Source organism: Pecten maximus, chromosome 19 (genome assembly GCF_902652985.1).
Source record: "Pecten maximus chromosome 19, xPecMax1.1, whole genome shotgun sequence".
NCBI classification, from domain to species: domain Eukaryota; kingdom Metazoa; phylum Mollusca; class Bivalvia; order Pectinida; family Pectinidae; genus Pecten; species Pecten maximus.
Genome location: NC_047033.1, coordinates 7462312 through 7487883, shown reverse-complemented (window position 1 = coordinate 7487883; position 25572 = coordinate 7462312). Strand labels below are relative to the sequence as shown.

Genomic DNA, 25572 nt, shown 5'->3' with positions numbered 1-25572 from the left:
TTCAAACGACTTCTCAATAATCGAAAGGGCCCAGGGACTTGATATTAGTCATGTGGCAATCTGTTGTAAAAAGCTACCAACTTTGTTCAAATGAATGACCTTGACCTTCATTTAAGGTCACATGGGTCAAATATAGTCTTCCTACAACTTCTTTTCAATAACTAAGAGACCAATGCACTTGATATTAGGCATTTAGCATGCTTGTTTGAAGGGCTACAAAGTTTGTTCAAATGAATGACATTGACCTTCATTCAAGATCACATTGGTCAAATAAGCTGAAAATCCTAAAACAACTTCTGCTCAATAACCGAGAGTCCCAGGGGCTTGATAACATGCATGAAGCATACTGTGGTGAAGGGCTACCAAGTGTGTTCAAATGAATGACCTTGGCCTACATTAAAGGTCACAGGGGTCAAATAGGCTTAAATATTTAAACAATGATTTTTGATAGCCAGTAGACACAGATACCTGATATTAGGCCAAAAGTATGCTAGAATGAAGGACTAGTAGAAAATTTATTGACCTAACCTACTATGATATTTGAATAAAACCGTAATCAGCATAGTATCTGCAGAAACAGGCCCATTGAGCCTCTTGTTATGCCTAGGCATGACAATTGTAATACATGTAACAATACAAAAGTGCAATCTTAAATTTCAAAAATGTTTAATAAAAAACAAAGTTAAGTAGTAATCGACAATTTAACAGAAAAAGCTTTATTGGTGAAGCTGGAGACATTTGACGAGATCGTTGTATATCAAAAACAAGAAAACACTGTTTGATACATGGCATAGAGACTCGAGTATCTTACTAAAACGATTACATACGAAAAGTTCACCATTCAGAGAAGAGCATATGTGAAACATTCATATTTTCATTAATAGCTTTGTTTTCTTAAAATATGGCTTCATCAATCCGATAATTTTCAGGAATATGGAATGAAAAATAAGGACATCCCACTGCATTTTATGTTCATACCCAAAAAACAAATTTGTGTAAATATTAAGCATACAACATTCATTATATTTGTCACACCTTCCTACATTTAATAGTTAAAGTTAACAACCTACTACAATAATAGAGTTTCAAAATCATGCATGAGTCCAGTTATGAAAAGGATTACAAAGTGTAACAGGTCCCAACATTTCAATCCTGAGTTGTGAGAGGGATGGTCTGATGACTTTCCTCTAGGAGATCGGAGGAGCCTTTTGATTTGGTATTGACGTCATAATAGCCTGATTTTGCTGGAGGTTTACAGCACATGTCTTTCCATTGCTTTCTTACTTGAGGATCGCGCGTAATGAACAGCAAAAAAATGAAAAATCCTTGGAAGGCATTACACACTGTAAATATGTACTGAAATGGGATACGGGCATCTTCGATGGCCAGATATCCAAAGATCCACGTGATACCTGAATTTACAAAACGAATTATGTATTGTTTTATAAAATGGTATGTGAAGATTTTGAAAGAATAGAGTTAGATTTAAGTATGGCGATATATAACAAGAAAAGGCAAATACATCTAAAAGAAATACATATTATATACAGTGTATATGTAAATGAAACGTATTTAATAAATGCAGATATTTGATATCTTATTCATTTATCATAAATTCATTAAATTATCCGATATGTATGCAACCATATACAAGCAGAATATGACATTTTGGTGAAAAAGTGTTACAGAATTTGATTTTTGCAACTGTTTGAGACCAGTTGAGGATATCATTATGGAAAACACTTGTGTGTTGATCACAAAATTCACATGTGGGTTCCTATTCAAAATAGCTCACAACAGACAATTAAAATTATGCCGCTTTCATGTATAATAGCTTTTAACAAATCAGTACCCTGCGACTCTCGTCTCGAACATAATGTATTCTACATCACATAAACATAATAATAAAAGTAATATAACACTGTTATCATTGCTTCCAAGCATCATCAGGAATGATGGCGAATAAGGTGAAACACTTCGAAAAGTTGAAACAAAATTATGTTAAACTATTTAACTGGTATGTTAACTATTTTCCTCCTATGTCAATGATCTTTTCTTATTCATATGAGGTAATGACGTACATATGCGTAACCTTGATCAGAGTTTTAAACATACTTGCTGAACTGTTTCGAAATATTAAGGTACAATGTACTATACTACTAAACTCAAAACTACAAGAAACTACATTGCATGACCAAACCAGGTGCGAATACTGTGACGAGTAATCACATGGATGTCGTTAGTTTTGTTTAAGACATTTTAGAAATTAAAAAAAAATGTATGAATAAGATTATTATGTACGACATAAAATTATACCAATGATGATTACTTTTTGAAATATAAGCCGGATTTTAAACCTTAACTCCAGGTAAATGAAAATATTATTTACAGTAAGAGATGTATTCCTAATGCTAACTTATTAATTTGTCGAAATCTTTATCACTTTCTAATTAAAGTATCAATGTTTTGACATACGGTAAAATGTCGCTTTATATTTACACGATTGTTGACATTTTAAATTAAAAATTTAGTCCCTCTTTTGCAAGATGTTAGTTATAATTTAACAAACAGTGTTTGGAAAATAAAACGTTAATATATGTATCGATAGGGTTTAGTATTCTAAATAATAACATGGAAGTCATGTTTACCTTGTTCTCCATAGATTGGCGGATTTGACACAAAGTGTTTTTCAAGTAAAATATAGCCGTCATAAATAATGAGGATTATTTCAGGAAGTGTGGACCATTTAGAGTTCGGTAAGAGTATTATTAAGATATCAAAGCATTCGGTAGCATAATATACGAAAAAAACAACAGTATTTGTAACGAGTATTATACGGAAATTAGAGATTTCGATATTCGTAAAAGTATCACACAAAAAGTTGCAATTTCTGTATTCATAGGGAGTATCATACGATAAGTAAATATTTCGGTATTTGTAATGAGTATAAGACGGAACTTTGAGATTTCGGTTTTCGCAAAAGTATCACACAAAAAGTAGACATTTCTGTATTCACATGATGTATCATACGAAAAGTAAATATTTCAGTATTCATAAGGATTATCATACCAACAATTGTTAATTCAGTATTCGTTTATATTTCAAGACGAAAAGTAGAGATGTCACTATTATGCATAATGAATGTATCAGCTTTTGTGAGACATAACATTATAAGATATATTGTAAAAGTAGCACATTAGACTAACAGTATTAAGAAAGCTTACATGCTTAAAGGTGACACTAATATTAGGAATAATACAGTGGAAATATGAGGCATTGGAATCAAGCCATGCATATCTATCACATATAATACATTATATAAACTTGTTAAAGTGGATGTTAACAAAAATGTAAAACAGATAGTAAGTATATCATTGCGTCGAAATGATCAAAGAGTGTCTTCAAGTGTACGAGGTACCTTGGACTCGTGCAAAGCTGTCAATACCTTTAATATAACACACACATACATTATTGGCAGTTTTTTGTCCTTGGATTTCTATAGCATTCATCAAAATAAACCTGGATGACATTCTCTTAAGAAGTTAAACTGGCTTTCTTGGCTGAAGACAAGTCGGTAAACGCAGTCGCGTCTTTGGATCTCGAGCCCGCAGAGGAATCAAATCCGGTAAGATCTTTTTTCTCCCGACAACACATCGCCTTCCACTCCTTTCTGACTTGGGGATCGCGGGTAATGAACAGCAAGAAGATAAAGAATCCTTGAAACGCGTTGCAAATGGTAAATATGTATTGGAATGGGATACGAGCGTCCTCGATGGCCATGTATCCAAATATCCAGGTAAGACCTAGTGGGATCAAAGTTGTTCTATTAGATCGATTAATAATTGATTAGTGATTAACTAAGGATATATGATATTTCTATTACAGGTAAGTCCTTAAATAAGCCTAATCCTGACATAACGTTATATATTCGTAAAAATATCCATTAAACAGTGTTCTTCGATTGATTTTTGCAAATTGTGAAAGTGATACCCAGCAAGCTGTTTTGCAGCTGTAATAAAAAACAAATAGCAAGCAGTGCAGCAACAGGATTTCGTAAAGCAAGCAAATAAGCACAGCGATACAGTGTTATAAATTAGCACAATATCTGAAAGGGTTATCCAAATCATCTTTTATTCAAAATTATGTTCAATTACAACAACGTCTATCCCTTAGAACTGCCCTGCAGGTAGGGCGTAGGAATTGTACCTGCTGCCCCCATTGCAAGATCGTAAGAGGCGATTAAATTTGAAATCTTATCTTTTCTCTTCTAGCTTAACAACTTTCTTCTAGCTAATGTCTCCCTTGACAATGCCTCACTTTTGGCCTTTAGCTACTCCTACTTAGCGCTCAGCATATTTGGAGTGGGACGACTGGTTCGTACATTGTCAGTATAATGTGACCGGGTGGGGTGTGCTGCTGGGAGTCTTCGGCAGTATGCTTCAGTAAGGTAGCACTATAAATCGGCAAAAGTTCCGGCCTATCAAAATACACATACGCACTCACCACACGCATGCATGTCGCACGCACGGGAGGCCGTCCTTAAATGACCTTAGCTGTTAATAGGACGTTAAACAAAATAAACCAAACCAAACAAATCCCTTAGAAAAGCTCCGCAAGCGGGAGAATAATACGCCCATCAATGAAAAAGCTACCACAGGACAATGAAGCGTCGTTGACGGGCGTATAAAAACACCTAATATATGCTGAACAAAATTGCTTCTTGTTGCAGTGAATTAAACATCTTGGAGGAATTGAATAAGAAATAGAAATATTCCTGCATTTTCTACACAATGCCCATCTTTGACATCATTGACGGGCGTGAAAAAATGGAATATACATGTATTTAACGCCAAAATAACAATGATTATAATAATACTTATAAAAAGGACATATTTTATAGAAATTAATCTAACCCTGTTCATTTGGAGACGTAACACTAAAAGACAGATATTTTTATATTTGATATTTTTTTTATATTAATTGCACTGAAGCAAAAAAAGAATCAGTTGAAAAAAGTCAACTTGAAGATTAAGTTATTTCATATCAAATCAATGCATTCACAATCAGATTCCGCGAAATTGCATGTTTCGCTGTTCCTGTATAATGTGTTGTATATCAACATTCTACAGAAAATGCGTGATTGTATATATAATGTCATTGAAGATGTTCTGCGTCCTTTTGAGTACTGACAGTCACTTATCAAACTAACATCCAAACCTCTTTCTGGTTCAAAATATCGTAAAGCTATCTTACAGCGTTTTGTGGCATTGCATTATTATTTTTTCGATGACAAGAATGTAGGTAAATATATCCGTAGGATATTAATTAAAAATAAGCACAAATACTGCACTGTACAAAACATAAATAACAAAACAGATAACGGATCACTATGGCATACTTAAGATATTATAATTTTGTTAAATACACTACTTAAAAAAACAGATACAAATGATAAAAATAGGTTGTGCTGGCAATGCCTACCAATCTTTATATCGTTCATTCAGCGAGGAAAACGAATTTACCAAAATTAGTTAATCATTAGTAACTTTTAAACTAACAACGATTATGTGCATATCAGTGAAAAGAAGGATTGTCAAAGTGAAGAACAGAAAAGAAGACGGTTAATTAGCAAAGACTGTTATAAAAGCTACTGCCTATTTTATTATTGTTATTATTTCAAGTAAAAATACATAAGTTGGTTCTTTGATAAAATATTGGTAATACGCTTCTTACCTAAAAGGACAAATATGGAGATAGTTGCCCAGAAATTCATCAAAGCCCGTTTCCGTTCCGACTGATTTGACTGAAGACCGGCTGGTCTGCGCAGGATATTCACGATCACAAGGATGAAGACAATAATGTTAATGAATATCACCAGGCCAATTGGTATAGCAAATGCGTAGTAAAATGGCTGAAGCGACATCCAGCAGCTGCAACCAAAAAAATGACAACTTTATAAAATAAAGAGATTGAGTGACATTAAATTAGAGATCCCAGAGAGATATTGGCGCCCATCATTGAATGATATTGATTAGTTATATGTCAGATTGATTTTCCTTTTACTTCTTTCTTCTTTCTTGTAAAGTCTTTTTTGTAAAATCTTGAATTGGCACAACAAAAGAATAGCGATAAAAAACTTCAATTCTCAAAATCAATGATGGACGCCTGTCGGCCGTTTTGCTCTTCCTATAAAAAATTAAATTGAATTGGCACAAAAGAAATAGCGGTAACAAGAACTGTTTATAGGCGGACCACGGACCACGGACCACGGACGGAGGTTGATTTTAATAAAATGGTAAGCTTAACATTTGTCATCAGTTAATGCAACATTTATGAAATATGGTTGAGATGTGTATTCATGTAAATACAATACAACTTTATATTACAAAGGGGCTAAGGTAACATTTTTAAGATTCAATTTATATAAATACAAGATAACTTAATGAGAAAATACTTAAAACTCAGTTTATACAATACAGAGGAACGTCGATTCAACGGTTCAACATTTTTATACACAATCGTAGAAATTCAATGGAATTTTTTATAACGTCCTCAGTGACGGCGATTTGCGTCGTTTTTTTCTACTCATGAGAAGATTTCACGTATCCATCTACGCCCAGTTTGGTGCTTGCAACACTTATTTACAGCAACTAACATATGTTAAATCCAGCGTGCATAATGTCTGCATATCGTTTTATTGACAAGATTGCATGACCTGATCTATTCTTGAATACAAGATACTTACTAGTAAATACCACCATCATAAAGACGATAGTCAATGGCACATACAACGATCACTGGAATAGCAGGCACCCCTGAGACATAGCAAAAACAAATACTTCAGTTTAGGCACCGATATATACTGCAAAGTTGATAATATTCGCGAGTGATTTAAATTCGCTATATTCTCGATCATTAGATATAGCGTGAAACTAAATACACATCAAATATTAATTTATACAAACAAAGGTTTAGTGCAGAATGTTTTCTAGAAGCCAGAAACTTGATAACCGTGAACTGGCTTCGACAGGAACAACCACTCAATATAAGACCTGCGTAATTAAACTACTCAGCATAAAAAATAATCAAAGAGACAATCTTTGTTACAGAAATTTCATCAATAAATCAATGATTTTCAGAACATAAAACTTAAACAGGTAGAGCACCAACACAAATAAGTGGCAAATCCACAATGGATTCACTGGACTAAATTGCTATTTTTCCGTAAAACACTGATGACTATGTAGTATTTACCTACATTGTAGCTTGCAGACAGTGAACTATTTACTTTTATCGGATACAATGGAAACACATGACAAAAAGACAAACTTACCCCATGCAAAGATTGACGCCTTCAGCATGAACCTCGGTATGTACGTGCCGAGAACTTTGACGAAGCGGAGATATTGAAGAAAGCCTTCGATAAGAAGCCACATGAACGTGACAAGTATAAGGTAGTGCAATAGTATAGCCACGGCTATACACCCATTGTAGCTTGATGTCTGCTCAATCCCGGCCAGGAACACCACCCACGAACACAACATAGCAATAGCTAGTTGAAATAGGACTTTCTGACCTCTTGTTTTCCGTAATGGTCTGTAATGGTTACATAAGATATAGACGTGTATATATAATATGAGAAATAGTGTTAGATAAGCCGAAAATGAGTTGTACAGTATCATACTGATACAGAGATTTCAGCCTCCTAGGATTCGTCACTATTGCTAAGAAACTAACATTGAAATCAAAGTTACTAAAAACAGATTAAATTAAATATCAAAATCTTGATTTGAAGGTAAATGACAATATAGTACTTGTTTTTTTTTCAAATCATGTTTGAATACACAAAGATTTTATTATATTTCATATAATGCAAATTTGTATCAATAAATATATATCCTCACACGTAAATAAATTAGTTTTTGGGGTTTTTTGGCCATTAGGAAGCGCCTTATTTATTTGAGAGGTATGACGTCAGATGTGTTCGATATTTGTTAATATGCTCTCAGATTCAGCTTTAATGATCCCATTTCTCATTTCATTTATATGAAATTCACCTAGAATTACATGGCGCTCGTCATCGTTGTGGCCAAAGACGCTAACCCTTCCTGAGCACCAATGTAAAAGGTCACCGTATAAATTGATGTTTTCCCCATATTTCCGTAAGTTTCAATATCGGCTTCGTTGACATAGGAGTATTCTCTTGTATTTGAAGTTCAATCCTTGCTCTGTTATAATATTTACATGTTCATTTATTAAGTGAAATAGTCAGCAGCTATTTCAAGAAGACCCGTCTCCAAATACCACTGACAGAAAAAAAGGTGAAATTCCCATCAAAGACAACCGATTTGTATAGCCAGCTAGAGTGATTATAAAATGTTAAGAAAGAGATCAAACAACATGGCATATAGGATTTCCGATCAAGTTTAGATATCAAATAAAACTCACTTGAATATGATGAAGCAGAGTATCGTGAAACTCAATCCAATGATTGACAGCACTAGCCCCACGATTGTTATGATGCTCAGTGCCAGCTGGTGGGCCTTTACATAATTCCCTTGTGCTTCAAAATCCTTCAATGAATATATAAAATATATCATCATAGGTTGTATTAGAATAGTTTAGGACTTTTGTGCAAACGTTATTCGAGTTTCAAGTTGATATTGCGTGTAATAAATCAACAAATGTAGATAATGTTAATATATGAGGAATTTAAAATAACGTTTGTCGTCGAATAAAAAATCAGATAAAAGAATTTTCTGAAGACTATTCGAATTTGCTTCATAAAAAATAATTTAACAAAATCAGGGTTATGGTTTTACACTTACAATTAGAATTGCAAAGTTTGTGAGATGGTCACAGACGCATATCGCTCTGTCTCCATCCTGGTTAAGGAGCCTACATCCGTCAGTGGACCATCCGCCAGAGTTATCGTTCTTCTCATAGTCCCAGTATCCACATACAAGTCCTTCCGTTTGCTGTATAAACAAGTAAAATCGGCAGGTTTGATGGCACCAAGGTCTTTTTTTATAAGACAAACAAGAAAATATCACCTATAAATATCGATTAAATTACAGATATATGTACATTTGTGTAGTAATTGACGAATTATCAATAACAAAAAATCACACGATCAGCTGTTTCGTCAATTACGTTGGAAACTAAGAAAGTCAAAATGTGTCTTATACGATAAATGGATTATATTTACGACTTTTTATCTTGTTCGTATAATTTTTAATCCCGTCCGTACGATTTTTTTTATCCTGTCCATGTGTTTTTTCTATCTTTTACGTACAACTTATGGCAACTTTTTTCTTTCGTTTATATGATTGATCTTCCTTCTAAAAAGTGGTACAAATAAGCTGTCGTATAACATACAGATTTAAGTTTGATCCAATGAGAAAACAATCAATAACAACAAAAATAAATGCATTTTGAATACTTATATTCAGTTTGGTATCAAGATCATATCAATGCTTATCATGTCACCCACTATTTCGTCTGATTTCCATTAAACTTATCTTTTCTAAGCACCTGATCTTATTCTTGTTGTACTCTTTAACAAAATCTCAATGCAAATTATAGTTTTTGTATATCTTTTGTCCTTTAGAGAGCACTATGGTCCGATAGTGTTGGCGATGGATGGCATAGTAGCCGAGCCGGAGGCACGGTGTTCTGATAGTGTTATCCAGGGATGACATAGTACCTGAGCTGGAGGTGCAGTGTTCTGATCGTGATATCGAGGGATGACATAGTACCCGAGCTGGAGGTGCAGTGTTCTGATCGTGATATCGAGGGATGACATAGTACCCGAGCTTGAGGCTCGGTGTTATAGTAGTTATATTAGGCTATTCTTTTGTACTTTTTACTTTCGATTTGCTTTTTCTTTGATCTTGCGTAAGAATATGATCTTTGTGTGCACGTTGGTGTTGGAATGACTAGTGGCCCTTTTGTACAGTGGTAACAAATTAGCTTTATAACGATGCGATGTTCGTTCCGTAGGTAACATATCCCGACCGGACGTTAAAAAACATGGGATAACCTGTCCACCAAGGGATTGTTCAACATATACATAGCATTTCTCAACCGTAATTTCGACAGTTCGCATCCTGGACCCGTGAAATTGATTTAGTCAGAGACTTCACTTCAATAGATAAACAACACTGATCCTGTAATGAAAATGACTGCAGCTACCTTGAGAATGAAATTGATGCTTTGGTTGCCAGCTCAAATTTCTTGCCAAATGTTCCTGTCAATTCAATATGTATGTACAGTTGTACGTTTTTTGGCAGACAATTTCACCAAATGCCGCAAATCTATAGTAATCTCCACTAATACCAATGACGACCTGGTAAAACAAGGTAGCCCCGGAAAACCGATCCTTAATGACATCAATATTGCTCGCAGTCACAAATATGTCCAAGCGCGTGGGTTTTTCACATGCATTTCGGGTGTCCCAAACAGTAAGACACCTCCCGTGTTTCATTTGCTCCAGAAAAAGTCATTTACATAAGCTGATATAACTTCTTCCGTAATTGTTGTAAAATATATGAAAATCGAGTTACTGCACTACCGTTTTGACAAAAAGTGTCTTTAAAGTTTGTAAATGTGGGTATAACTATTCAGACCTTACCTTAAACGGCTTGAATATGGTTTTCACTTGTTCCTGGCCCAGGTTTTCTATCTTTATCAGGTCCTGACTAAGAGTAGCTGCAGCGATGTTACTGTTTGCCCTATACCGGTTTTTTGAACTGATAGCATTAAACAACTTCGTCGAGGAATAAATCTGCAGCAGCAAACGTGTCTTTGTGGAACCTGTATATCAAAATCATTGTGAAACCTCGTTATACCAAATGAAAAAAATATTTATCAGAAACAAATAAATTATTTTATATACCTTGCCAATTAGAAACTATTCAAGAAATTTCTTTATAGGTTTGGTATGATAAAACATGATCATCCTTCAACTCTAACAGAAATGCATATTATGACGATGGAACTATTTTACATAACAATATGACTATACGTTTCTTGGATATGCTTACTTTGAAGTATAGATTTGGGCAAAATTATCGCGGCATCCGTAACGAAAATATCCAGATTCATCTCATCATCCAGGACTGAAAGGGAACTATTAGTTATTGTAACCTCGGGAGTATCCTTTAATTGAATTCCAACGACAAGATTGGTATCGCCTGAGAATTGCCGTATTTCAGACGCAACGAATGGACGAACAATGCTTGCAGAATTGGTCTGGTCCAGGACTATGTTGTTGGAAATAGTTTCCAATGCTTCAACGAGCCTGTAAACAATAAATATTAACATCACGACATTTTTTATATTACAAATATATGGAGAAGAGGTCATTAATTGACACACAAACTTATTAAGACTAATATATGCTGTAAATGAAATTAGCATTCAGCAGAAACGATACACACATGATAATAGCATTTCAAATAGCAAATGTCATCAGAACTTTTATTGTTGTGGTCTTGTCTTTACATTGTTTATCCTCGTTACGCTTGCTATTCTTTGACATTATGAAATGTTAAGTAAATTTACCCATTCAATATAATGTATCAGAGCTAGGGTAAGATCTCACACGAGGCAAAGACGTGGAGTGCAAGGAAGCGCGATAGAAAGTGGTAGGAATATGATGTCAAGGCGATCATACTAATTAAATTTAGGGACAAGTTAATATAATCCCATATAAAACGATGAAACTAATCTGATATAAGTGTCATTGCATAACTCAGACAATTCACGTTTTGAAAGGTTTTAAAGTCAAAATATGTAGAACAAATGCAATCAATGATTGCGAAAGCTCACCGGCGGCAGCGATCACACTATGCACTCATTTGTTATGTACATTGTATTATAAGCATCTCATTTTGAAATTGTACGTAATGTAATATCGCTCCTAGACCTCTAATGGATGTATAAACCAAACAAGAAGGGTGCGAGGTGTATACTTTGGGACTTCAAGGTTTCCAAACACTTACCCCTAAACTTTAAAGTATATTTAGGTGTTAAACTTTAAAGTATATTTTGGTGTTAAAAGAATTAAGACCACAAAATGGTAAAATGCGAAAAAATCACAATTTTTTCTGCATGATTTGCCATTACATCCCTCCTAGACCACTAATGAATGTATAAACCAAATTGAAAAGGGCTGAGGTGTTTACTTTTGGACAAGCTTTCCAAAAACTCACCCCAAAAACTTTTAAGTGGGGTATGACGCCGACGCCATGGTACAGCATTAGCTCACGATTACTCGTAACCGGTGAGCTAACAAAATGAAATGGAGGGGCAATGTAGTTATTTTGTTGCACAATTTGTAATTCATGACGCAACATTATTGCCCATATATTGACGTCACAATCGATTTTTGTCTGATGCATCCAGTGAAATACACTCCAAGGTATGCTACAGTAGTGACAAGCGAAAACATATGACAAAGGGGGTTTCAGAAGATAACAAGCCGATTATATAATGAAAATATTCATAAATTAAAATATTCAGCAAAAAAGCAAAAATTAAAAACAAAGTAACCGCCATAAGCCATACGTTAATAACAAACAAATTTTTATTTCAGGAATAAGTCTTGTTTGTTGTTTGTCGTAAGCATAAATGTGCCATTTTGATACAGCAAGAACTGATTACCTGGAAGTGCTACTACCACTATCCTGTGCCTGATTCAGTATGTCAGCATCGAGTCCAATCATTTTGTTAACTATATCTGTAGCGTACTCCACACCCTGGAAAACACACGCGAAGTCGGTATCACGATACATATTGATAATAAAACACCATCTTTGTTTAAGTAGCTGAACACCAACAATAGATATGTAACTATGAATACGCAAAATTAATCTACCCTGTTATATAAAATTGTAAGAAATTGGCATTTATATTTGCTGTGAATGTCAAACAGAAAAAGGGGAAATTAAAATTATCTATAACAGTTTAGAATGGACTTAAATTGACACTGGATACATGTCTTGCATCATGGAAAGTAATTTCAACTCTCACAAGGTATGTTTTTTCTGCTTAGGTGAACAGCAAATGCAGCATAATCAGTTAAGAAACATCACATTCATACAATGGTGGTAGAATATATCTATAATGTAGCGAGTCTGTATAATACAGTTAAAATCACAAAGTATAGAAAGACTTTTATCACTGTAAACTGGGAAATTAAATCGCAACGAAAACTTCGCGAGGTATCATAACGCGAAATTAAGTCGCCTCAAAATTAAGCTGTATTACAGTACATTTGTTTGTTAATACTATACCGTCTGATCGACTCGGTCTGTAGATTCGGCCACATTGGTCAGTATGTATGCCGTATTTATCACATCTAGACTTGTCAGGTTATCTACACGTGTCAGATTATAAGTCTGTTCCAGTATATCAGTCGTGTTGGCTCCGGTGACGTTAGCCTAGAAAACAATCGATTGTCCGGAAAATTTTATTAGGATGTATAAAATATTGCCAGTTAAAAACATCTGTAACGAAATAATGAAAAAGAACTGAAGGTAAAGGAAATTGTAAATCACTACATTTGAATACTAAAACTTTCCCTGCAATACAATCCACACCTGGATTCCAGGACAAAGATATATGTGGATTGTGAAATGATTAAGCGTTTACATTGCACTTTAAAGTCCAGATAGGTAAACTATCACAATATTGTTTTTCAAAACAACCCTGAAATATATATTTTTAATTGTTTTAATTGGGGAAATTATTATAATCATTTTTGATTGATATTTTTTCATAATCTCATACCTCTGCCAATCTCTGCAATGTTGTCGTTGAATTGCTTGTGGTCGTTATATTAAAGACACACTTTCGGTTTATCGTGATTTGCCCGTAAGAAGCACCTCTATAAAATGCTCCAATACACGTCACGTAAGCTAAAGGTCGTTTGTCTGCAAAGATATAGTTTTTTCTTGTCATACATTTAACAAAAATAAAACAACATTGTTGGTAGAAGCAGTACAAAATCCATTGTTATACAATGTACCTTGTTATTATGACCTAAACAACATGAAGTATCAATACAATTAACATTACATCTCGATCTTTTTTCTTAGTAATTCTATATTTCCTGGATCACAAAGCAAGATGGCATACCGGAAGTTCCTATATGCTTTCTTATATCCTATTTTATGGGCAATTTGTTTGGTGTTTGTTTGTTGAACACGATTTTTAGGTCTCTGGGTAAAGGTTTTTTGAATACCGGAAGTAGAATTTTGTACCTTTAAAAAAATGCTTAAACACCAGAAGACTCGTTGCGTTGAAAATTGGGTAGACGCTTCATATCTTGGTGAAATGAACACAGATAAAATGCAGTGATCGTAAATTGATTGGTTGTGGAGATATTTTGACGAGTATATCTACTGACGTTATATAACGTATGTGTCTTGCTATAGCGATGACTCGTTCTCGCTGCAATCCCTTGTAGCGAGAGCACAGTACATTACCTGTGGGATGCAAACTGAAATGTCTGTGACCCATTAGTTACATTTTGGTTCACGGACATCTCAGTATGCACAGTGACCTGTTTTCCCGTCACCTACACTAGTCATCATAACTGTTTACACTACATTAATGTGTAACAATATAAAATTACATGTATTTAATTAATATGTTATGACACAATAGTATGTAAGTTTGAGAGTTGATTATGAATGTCGTTCTAATAAACAGCCATTTCAATCTGTACAAATTGGTTAAGTTGTTTATTACCTAGTGCACAAGCTCCGTGGCAGTTTTACTGATAGTGTAAGAAACAAGCAGTTGAACATAAATGTACATATAGAGCCCAATAGGTCCAATTAGTTCTTAAAATGGATTTAATGCTGTTGCCGGGAATACAGACAGGTTTAATTATTTCTGATGGAGTAACATCTTCACTCCAATGCCTTATATTTTGTCCTAAACAAAATAAACAAAATAGTTTTACCATTAAGGTAACGAAACGGCCAGAATGGCCTCTTATTATAAAATCAGGCGAATGGCATGCGCAATGAGAGTGATCCCACTGTTTAAAATACTTACCCGTAAGGCAAATCTCTTTATAGAATGCTGAATGTCTTACCTGTAATGTAGATATCTTTATAGAATGGTGAATGTCTTACCCGTAATGCAGATCTCTTTAGAGAATGCTGTATCTCCTACTCCTACAGCTCCGAAACTTATACTTCTTTCAAGATCTAGGTCGTAAACATCGAAAGCTGAGCAGGATCCTGCATAATTAAAACAAATATATTTATAATTGCAATTTATCTTTAGAACTTTCACGGTGGTGTTGTTGGTGGCGATTGTGCAATGGTATAGTGGTGTTGGCATGGACAGGGTGGCGATGGTTGTATTTTTGATGGCGGTGGAGAAGGTGGCGAGAGTTGTATTGGTGATGAGGGTGGTGAAGGTTGGTGAGGGTCTTAGTAGTTAGAAGAAGAGGAGAATAAAGGAGGATGAGACTCACCAGTACTTAAAAGAACTACATCTGGTAAGAACATGGATGCTTGTCGTTTCCTTCTCCTTTTTGAAGGCATTTCGTTAAAGCTGAGAGAGGCCTTTATTTCTTCTCCCAATCTGCTCATAGCGAATTGGTCTTTTTCTGGTGTATACCAATTCGGATCGAGGGAGGTGTTTATTTTGAAATAAACGGAAAAGTCAATGGATTTGCCAAACTCTCTAAAAAATAAAAATCGAAATTGTATGTTATCATCGTAAAGGATAGTTTTCAACCTATTTCCCTTAAAGTAAGGAAAGTGATTGAGGAACATGCAACAGACATACAAAATAGATCTGCGATATGGCACATTACACAGAAAGTAACAATCAACAAAACATTAACTTTAAAATGCATGTATTAATGTTTTGTTTCTGACGAAAAAAAGTAATATACATGTAGAGTTCGGATTCAACTGGATTATGTTTGAACTGGAGTTATTTTCTCGTATACTCTAAAATAGAATACGACAGAAGCATGGCCTTGACAGTGGAGATTCTGTCCAAAGACATATTGATAGCATAGCAGTATCCTTATCTGTGAATACCGACCATACTACATGTATTTGTTGTTGAAACGCTCTGCTTTACCCCACCTTGGATATAATCGTTTTTAACACCCTTAAATAATCCACAAACATAAATTCTTCACAATAATATAAACTACATTTCCTAAATAAACCAAAGTACCGACATATCAGAACGGACACGTCCCCCCTTGTAAACCTGAGATTAACTCGAGTTTTGCATATCAATAAGCACTACTAACTCGATATAAAGGGTTTATGTTGGTTTCCAAATGATAGCACGTGACCTTCACAATAGACTGTCCAGCTGATAAGATCGTCCAAGCACGTGCTTTCTTTTAGGAAGCAATGGATAGATGCTCGCTGAACCGAATGGTACTCAAGATATTGTGTAGAAAGTAGACAAAACGGAGACAGACGGACAGGTAGACAGAAGCACAACTGATTTCTATAAAACATCGCATCTCATGCTGGAGGGATTAGAAGCATGTGAAGGTCTGTATAGAGCACAGTGGAGCATATCTTATGATTTTCAGAATACAAAGAAGTAAATATCGATTTCATATCATCCATAGGCACTATATCGGCCTAAAAATTGGGCTAATGACTACATCTATAAAGGGAAGTGCATATTCAGAATTCATCTATAAGAATTCATCTGAAGATTGAAATTACCTTATTTTTTCGATTTCAAAGATTCCATTAGCAAGATCCTGATTTAAAAATAAAGGAGCTTCTTGGTAGGTCATAATCAGTTGGACTCCATTACTGATAGACGTTCCAAGTATTCGAGGGATAAAGGTACCAGTTTGCCTGTATCTTTCATCATCTACAAACTGCAGATTATGTAGCGAGATTGTCAGGCCGTCTGGCGGGATAGTAAAATTCACATGTCCTCGGTATATTAAGGATGATGATTCTAAAAATGATAAATAAAACTTGTAAATATACATATCGATAAACATTCAATGTACAGTCAAACCTGTCTTAATACACTTTCAAGAGAATAGACAAAATAATTCACATAAGACAGCGGGTCTCTTGATAAAGTGTCACCATCTTGATATACGCTATGGTACATTTTTTTAAAAGATGTCCTTTCAAGATATAAGCATTTCTTTAAAACTGAATAATTCAAAAACAATAAAATAATTATTTCACAATGAAATTACATGATTTTCAGTGATATGCTTCGTCAAAAAATAATCAGATGTAAAATGTAACGTATAATATCGATAACCATTCAATTTACATCTTTATTTGTCAGTTAAAAGTTGCGATGCCAAAAACAATTTAGCTCATCTCAATCTTTTATCGTGCAAATCTTGCAGAGTCCATGACTCTAACAACTCGTCAAAATTTCTAGATCAGCGTTCGCGAAATCATGTATTCGCGAATATGTCTGATAGGGTCCGTTCCCGAAATTATGTATTCGCGAAATCTAAGCAGTTACAGTAACACTTTTTGTGTGTGTTCGAAACCATCAGCGCACACAGATCGTTTTGTAAACTATATATCAAAAACATTTTAAATACAATAAAATATTGAAAACATACATCAAAACCTTCTTTTGTCCAATCGTATCGACGGACATTCTATAGCTCATTCTTAAGTTGACCTTGAAATAGAATTGCGTTTTACATTTTGTATGAATTAAGCTCAATTACAAGAAGCTTTTATCAGATATCGTTTCATTTCGAAGTCTATATTAAGAAAACAACCAGATGAAATACTTACGAGGAAAGGTATATGTCACTTTATCAGAGACGAAAACTTTAGATGTTCGGCTGTTTTGTATTTCACACCAGTAATCGCCTATGGCTTGTAAACCAGAACCAGGTATGGTTATTACTGCTGATGGTGTGTTTCTCAGGATAAAATTCGAATTCTCAGGAAGGCCATCCAGAAATATCACCATACTCTCAAAATCTTCCAGGTCCCGGTTTAAAGTACACTGAACGGTGTGTATTTCCCTTTCTTTCGATACGGTTTTGATTATTTGAAGAACAGGAATATCATCATCTGCAAATGTGAGTATGTATTCAATTCAGATATGAACATGAATAACCAATATACAGATAAATAACAAATACTTCTGGGAGGAAATACCATTTTTACTTTCTCTGTATTGTCATTTCGGAAAAGATAGACCACTGAAACAATGGACCACGGAGACAATGTACCAATGAAACAAACAATGTACCACTGAAACAATAGGCCACTGACAAAATGGACCACGGAGACAATGTACCACTGAAACAATGTGCCACTGAAACAATGTGCCACTGAAACAATGGACCACTGAAACAATGTACCACTGAAACAATGGGCCACTGAAACAATGTACCACTGAAACAATGGAGCACTGAAACAATGGGCCACTGAAACAATGGACCACGGAGACAATGTACCACTAAAACAATGAACCACGTAAACAATGAACAACTGAAACAATGTACCACTGAATAAATGTACCACTAAAACAATGGGCCACTGAAACAATGTACCACTGAAACAATGGACCACGGAGACAATGTACCACTGAAACAATGGGCCACTGAAACAATGTACCGCTGAAATAATGTACCACTAAAAACAATGTACCGCTCAAACAACGGACAACGGGAACAATGAACCACTGTATTAAGTGTTACTGTGCAGTGTCTTATTCAAAAAGAGTAAGTTTATCAAGGTATATTTACATTCTAAGGGGCGACATTCTATTTATCTGTCACACAAATTCTATTCATATCGACTGTATACTACCATTTGGTAACAGTTCAATGTTTAAATATATAGCATGTATAGTGTAGGTACCTTAACTTCAGCAGCAGGAAGGATGGTGACAGGGTTTAGACTAATTGAATCTTTCCCTACCTTTAGGGTGTGACAGAAAAATCTCAACCTGAGGGGGAGATTCTTGAATGTCCAACCCGAGGCTTGCCGAGGGTTTGGACATTCAAGAATCTCCCCCGAAGGTTGAGATTTCTTTGTTACATCCTCAAGGTAGGGAATGATTATTTTTCTCCCACCTCTTTTCTTAATGTGTTTTCCATCGGCGATCTCCGTCTGTTTGTAAACAAGTACACATGTCAAAAAAACCGCGGGAAATATGCACACATTTCCATTCATCCATTTCACGTGGGGTGACGTCACTCACTCATCACTGTCCGACTTGGAGTAAATCACACGAGGTCGCTTTGAAATCGACTTTGTGTTGTCATTATGGCTGTGGAAATGGATGTTAAATGTTCCCCCACTGATTGTGGATCCATAAAACACCGATCTTGTGACATCGGACGGAGTTGGGCACAAGGAAATGCTGTTGTGCGATCTTCTTACTTGTGACAGTTGAACAATTTTGTCGCAATCGGTGCAGGTAGGTGCACTTGTGCTCACAGTTTCAGTTGTAGGCTTACAATTGGGGGATTCATTTGTATTTGAAAGAATGGCAGACATTTTTTGTTTTTGGAAACTGTTCAGTTGTCTGTAGTTGTTAAGAGACTGGGGATTTTTGTATTATTGTGTACACAATTTGTTTGTTGACGTAGCAGACGACGTAATGTAAACAAAATAAGTAGTTCCGGTAGTACTTCCGGTGAAGAAACTGAGCGCGTGCAATCTGTCACACCCTAGGGTATGACAGATTGCACGCGCTAAAAAAGACAGAGAAATCTTGTACACTCAAAACGGGAGACAAATCAGTGAAAGGTGGGAGAAAAATAAATCCTGCCTGTTACGTTATATTCCTGTGAAGGACTAGGGGCAGGGGAAGGTTGAAGGTTTCCAGATTCAGGATTCTATGTTTACAATATATAAACACATTTATTTTTGCTAAGAGGGTTTCTCAGAGATAATTGCATGCATCTTACACGGGAATTGGTATTGCTGGTGGTGGTGTTAGTGGTGGTGGTGTGTATATGAGAGGTAACAGGTAGGGAAAAGTAACATGGGGACAATCAGCAGGAGCTGGGGAAGGTGAGGTATTTCTGGCATATAGGTACATGTATAAATATATAGCTCCTACCTTTGTGTTACGAATTTAAGTGGGCATTAACCACAGGAAAATATATAACATGCGTAGGTACCCTCGGTAGGATCGCGGGACGATCGAGGGACGATCAAAGGACTGTGAGAGGTTTCTGACAGATAACTCCTATCATTTGTATATACCGTCGGGAGGAGGGACTGTGAGAGGTTTCTGACATAAGTTCCTATCATATTTACATACCGTCGGGAGGAGGGTCTGTGAGAGGTTTCTGACAGATAACTCCTATCATTTGTACATACCGTGGGGAGGAGGGACTGTGAGAGGTTTCTGACAGGCAGTTCCTACCATACGTACAGTCGGGAGGAGGGACTGTTAGAGGTTTCTGACAGATAACTCCTATCATTTGTACATACCGTCGGGAGGAGGGTCTGTGAGAGGTTTCTGACAGATAACTCCTATCATATTTACATACCGTCGGGAGGAGGGACTGTGAGAGGTTTCTGACAGATAACTCCTATCATATTAACATACCGTCGGGAGGAGGGTCTGTGAGAGGTTTCTGACAGATAACTCCTATCATTTGTACATACCGTCGGGAGGAGGGTCTGTGAGAGGTTTCTGACAGATAACTCCTATCGGAGTATCACATGGCAACTGTTCTATATAGGCATCCTTCATATTCAAGGTAAAACAAAGCTTCTGTTGAGGTTCATTGATGTCGCCTCCTTCGCCAGAACCATCGTTTCCTATGTCCACCGAACTGCCGTTTAGATAGTAACTCCGTACATCTGCAAGGAAAGCAACTGGAGATCACAAAAAGTGTCGTGTATCTTATTGGGTAATTGTACCAAATTGGTGGCTTTACTCCTTTACGTTGATTGTACCTCACCTGAATGGTCAATACAATATGTTTGTAAACATAAACAAGGAATATTTCTTTGAGTTTATCAGAAAACAAATGTACAAAGAATGACATTATGCTTTGTGCTTTTACTAATGTGAAGGTGTATTTGCTGTTTTAGAACAGCACATCTCGTCTTAGGCGTCTATTTAAAACATATCTAATATGAATACCAATTTGTTAGATGTTCTACCGATCATGTAAGCGTCACAGTGAGCGCAAACTCTTTATGACATAATCAGGTCAATACGCCTTCTTTGTTCCAAATCTGTTTTGCAAGTGTCCAGTCAATACGACATCTTACATATGATAATGCGGTTCAATGAATATGTTTATACGATAGGAACATTTTAAATATTACATACTTCAATATTTGAGTAACTTCAGCAAGACTTTTAACAGAATGAAAATTTAAGCGCAAAAATAAAATAGAAGCAATTACGGTCATGTTAATCTGATAATAATCGCACATCACAAATACACCCTGATACTTCATAACACAATCCTATACCACACGATTAATCATATATTCAAATAGATTAATAGCTTAAGCGAAACCATAATCTAAGGACGTTGACTCAGATACCGACCGCCGACTCTGGGTGAATCCGTAAGCCCTTAAACACCATTCACACAAAGTTTACCTGAATTCAAGAAAGATCGATCAGCCATCACAGCGCTCGATAATATGTCTTTGTTGAAATTGTCAAAGACAGCGACAGCTCCTCCTTCTTTGAGACAGTGGCTAACTGAATCGTTATACGTCATGGCCGTCCGGAAAACCGTGTAGCAGAGTCCAGCAGATAGGCTACCATTCAGACACAAGGGGGCTGAAAAAGCACATTAGTCGATGTCAGTGAAAAACGAAAAACAATTAGCGTCAGAAATTCAAATTGTTAATCTTCGGATCAACAGGCATATGACACATTGCGCTAATTAAATTTAAACATTGTAACACAAATGACGAAGGCAGAATTTTATCACTGACCCGGCCTCGAACTCACGATCTACGGTTCTTAATCGCCTAGCTAGAAATGCCAGCAGCTTACATGCACCACTGCGCCATATCTACGTTCTTAAAAAGAACGCACCAATAGCGCATTTATGGTCGCCCCGATATCCAAGCATGATCAAGGTGACAAATCATCTATTATAATAAATAAATACCTAGATTGTGATATATATATATAAGCTCGCCACGTAGCTGGGGGACCCTTACTTGTGTAGGGAAAGAAAGTTGGCGCCGAGCAGTAGAAAGGAAGAAGCCGGTCGCAGTTCACCATGGAAGCATTGTGGCTTCCAACGCCTTTAGTCATCATTTGACATCCATGGTTAGACCTCGGTTCTCCAGTAACCCATTGCCATGTCTTGGGTGTCCTGTATATACAATCATTTTATTAAAAAGTATGTCATAAGTGTTTCATACCATTATCGGAACATTGACAAATGTGAGATGGAATACATGCATAGTTGAAACTTAAATGTGATCAATCAATTTTAAAAAAGAAAACACAAACACAAAATATTCCTTTTCTTCTTTTTTTCTTCTTCTTGCTCTTATTATCAAAAGATGGTCTAAATCACCATAAAAAGCAATTTTATATTACCACCCAACCTGTGACCACTGGTCAGTGTAGCAGGCTAATTAGGGCTTGGGGCACTAGGCCCTAGACAGCCTCAGTGGGTGCTGGGGCGCTTATCAGTAAACAGTGCTGGGGCTGAAAGAGTTAAATGACGCCCACCGAAGATTATTTCAGAGATGTTTCGATAAGACTATGCTTTTATATCAAACTCGTCCGTGCAACAAATGACATAACGAAGAGATTGAGATATGAGGTTGGTGATAAACACCCGTACAACAGTCAGAGCCTTATGAGGGGACGTATGTCGAGAGGGACACCAACGACCAGGCCGTATGAGGACGATCAACAGGGACACCAAAGCTAGGGTTAAATCAGTACGGATGTCAAGAGGGACAACAACAGCCAGTGTCATACACGAACGGGTCCCGAGAGGGACACCAACAGCGACCAGGGCTATAAAAAAAAGCGGACGACAAAGAATGATAATTGGTACCGGACGTGTTGAGGTACACTGCCATAAAAAACAATACACACTATTCTGACTTGTTGAAATATCATATATGAATCAGAAATTTTAATTTTGCAATTTTCTTAAAGAGTATTGATTTGTCGTTGAAAAAGGATTTCAAGACTGTTACCTGTTATAGTATGTATCGTTGACACGTTTGGGTGGCACGCCGTCAAGAAGTGGTACTGCGAATCTGTCCTCGGTGACATACATCCCGGTCCAAAATTCTATGGAAATGGTCGTATTTATCGTTAGCATGTGATTAAGAACTACAACAAGGGTGTTTAATTATTGTATTCCTTTAACTAACTTATTTTTTCTGATTCGCAAGACCTTGTAAAACAATTGTCCACCTCGTTATACATACAAAACCCTCATAAGGGGATGTTCTGTTACCTTTGGCCTAACGACAAATTAGCTACATACAAACGACGACGACGACGACGACGACGACGACAATCATCATCATCATCATCATCATCATCATCATCATCATCATATTTATAATCGGTATGCTTGTTTATATGAATTCGTATAAAAAGGATTTTTTCGACATTGATTTACCTGTATAATCAAAGGCAGCATATCCATTCCCGTAACGGTAGTCATTATCGAAGGTTAAAAGATTTCCATGAAATACTCGACACGTTTGTGTGGCGTCCTGCCAAGACATTGGTGTACTAAAGCCTTTGATGCAAACATTTGTACCGGGAAAATTTTGCTGAATGTTGGCAATTTTCTCGATCCTCAACCATGACGCGTCGGGGCAGAATGATGAAATGATAGCTAAAACAATAAACGGAGAATATAACATAACAATACTATTTGGAATATAAATTGGGATACCAGAGATCACTTAGCCCAAACTAAACTTATCTGGATAAGCAGTAATGAACATCCTTTGTAATACATGTCACTGAATACTGTTTTTATCTCGTATAAAACATGTTATATTGGGGGTTTGTTTTGGATTTAATATATACTAGTATATTTATTAAATAATGCATTTGATTTTCCTTAACTATACGCATGAGCTATATTTTGATCTATTGTACGGTTAAAATAAATTTTGCACGGCCACGTGAGAACTATTGAACACCTGTGACGTTTCGAAATTTAGTCACGTGCGAACTAGTGAGCACCTGTGACGTTTTGGAATTTAGGCCTACCCTTTCAAGCGTCTAAGTCACTCAGATGTCAACGCTGCCAGACGACAGTCATGGCGACTTCTAGGTCCACAGGGAAGTCGAGATTTCAGTGATAAAAAACAAGTATATCATAGGAGATGTCTGTGCAATAGTCAAGATTTTTTTACCCTAAGTACTGGTAATCGACCGATGTTCTATTGCACGAGGCCTTCAGTCGATAAGCAGCACCTTGTGTCAAATATCCCTGACTATTGCACAGACACTCATGATATATTGTATAAAAAACGCTGCCGCCAATAAAAAACAATAGTCTTTTGACTGAAGAAAGTGCATCGAAAATTTATGCAATTTCTTAAAGATTATGGATTTGATTAGTGATAATAACAGTTTGTTATGAAAATAGCCCACCTCGATGAAGTTTCAGGGAGGTTGAAGGTGACCTATTTTCCAAGATATTCAAAAAATATAAAAACAATTTTACTGCACCTTAACATTACACAGTTGTCCTCTCCAAAACGTTGGGGCTTTTTTGTGAAAAAAATTGCTCTCAATTTTTTAAAATTTATAATGACATAACATTAAAAAAATGTTGCATTTTGAGGATTTGTAAATCATCAATATCCGTATCGACAATTCATAGACCAAAAAAAGCATTATGAAAAGAAGTTTTCGGACCATGGTAAATGGTATTAGAATCATATTTGCTGTATTTCAAAATGATGTCTGCATAGGCTCTTTCGGGTGGCAGAGTATAATACAGTAGTTCAAATACCATCAATATGTTTTATTTCATTACATTTGGCTATACATCACAGAATAACTATCATAACAAGTACTGATTGTAATGGGGACCATTACAGATTTCCCCAAACACACGCACAGTCATACCAATGTGTTCGGTACCCATCATAACCTATATATACCAATTTTCACTTTAATCTAACACTTTCTTAATTTCGACGAATCAGAGACCTCCATTTCGTTACCGTGGCAACCAAAGTTTCCGAAAATGTTACCATGTTATTCGGAATCCCTAAAAACCCCTATGTACCAATTTTTACCAAAATTGGGAGACCGAAATCTAAAAATGAAAATCGGCTCTAGGGGCCATCTTGGATTTCCGATCGCAAAACAAATGCATGTGTGCATACACCACGCCACTGATGAGTATGTCTGTGAAGTTTTATGAACATCCTCCCAGTCGTTTCTGATCAAATATATAATTAAAATGAAAACATGATTGATATGAAAACAAAGGAAAATGAAATTACCTATTTTCAAAGCTATCACAACCACTGTAAAAACTGAAGCCTCCATTGTCCCTTGGTTATCTAATGATCGGTCACAACATCAACTGAAATCATAAATTCCATCAAATTAGCTGAAAGA

The 25572-nt window shown here is 36.0% G+C and overlaps 1 protein-coding gene across 2 annotated transcripts; it reads right to left on the bottom strand.

The window, feature by feature from the left end:
• Positions 1–649: 649 nt before the first annotated feature.
• Positions 650–25572, bottom strand: LOC117317366. 2 transcript variants are annotated; one of them, XM_033872168.1, is made up of 21 exons: positions 25455–25572; positions 23600–23821; positions 23166–23262; positions 22164–22321; positions 21589–21774; positions 20634–20831; positions 17790–18074; positions 16728–16971; positions 15497–15708; positions 15150–15257; positions 13795–13937; positions 13299–13445; positions 12667–12761; positions 11046–11302; positions 10634–10815; positions 8829–8978; positions 8449–8573; positions 7334–7596; positions 6746–6815; positions 5734–5930; positions 650–3803 (listed from the first exon to the last, which is right to left on the bottom strand). In XM_033872168.1, the coding sequence occupies exons 1-21, from the start codon at positions 25498–25500 to the stop codon at positions 3535–3537; spliced, it is 3654 nt and encodes a 1217-aa protein (XP_033728059.1). In that variant the 5' UTR covers positions 25501–25572; the 3' UTR covers positions 650–3534. The 2 variants fall into 2 exon arrangements, with proteins under 2 accessions (XP_033728059.1, XP_033728060.1); XM_033872169.1 differs by having other exon boundaries at positions 650–1412; positions 25455–25570.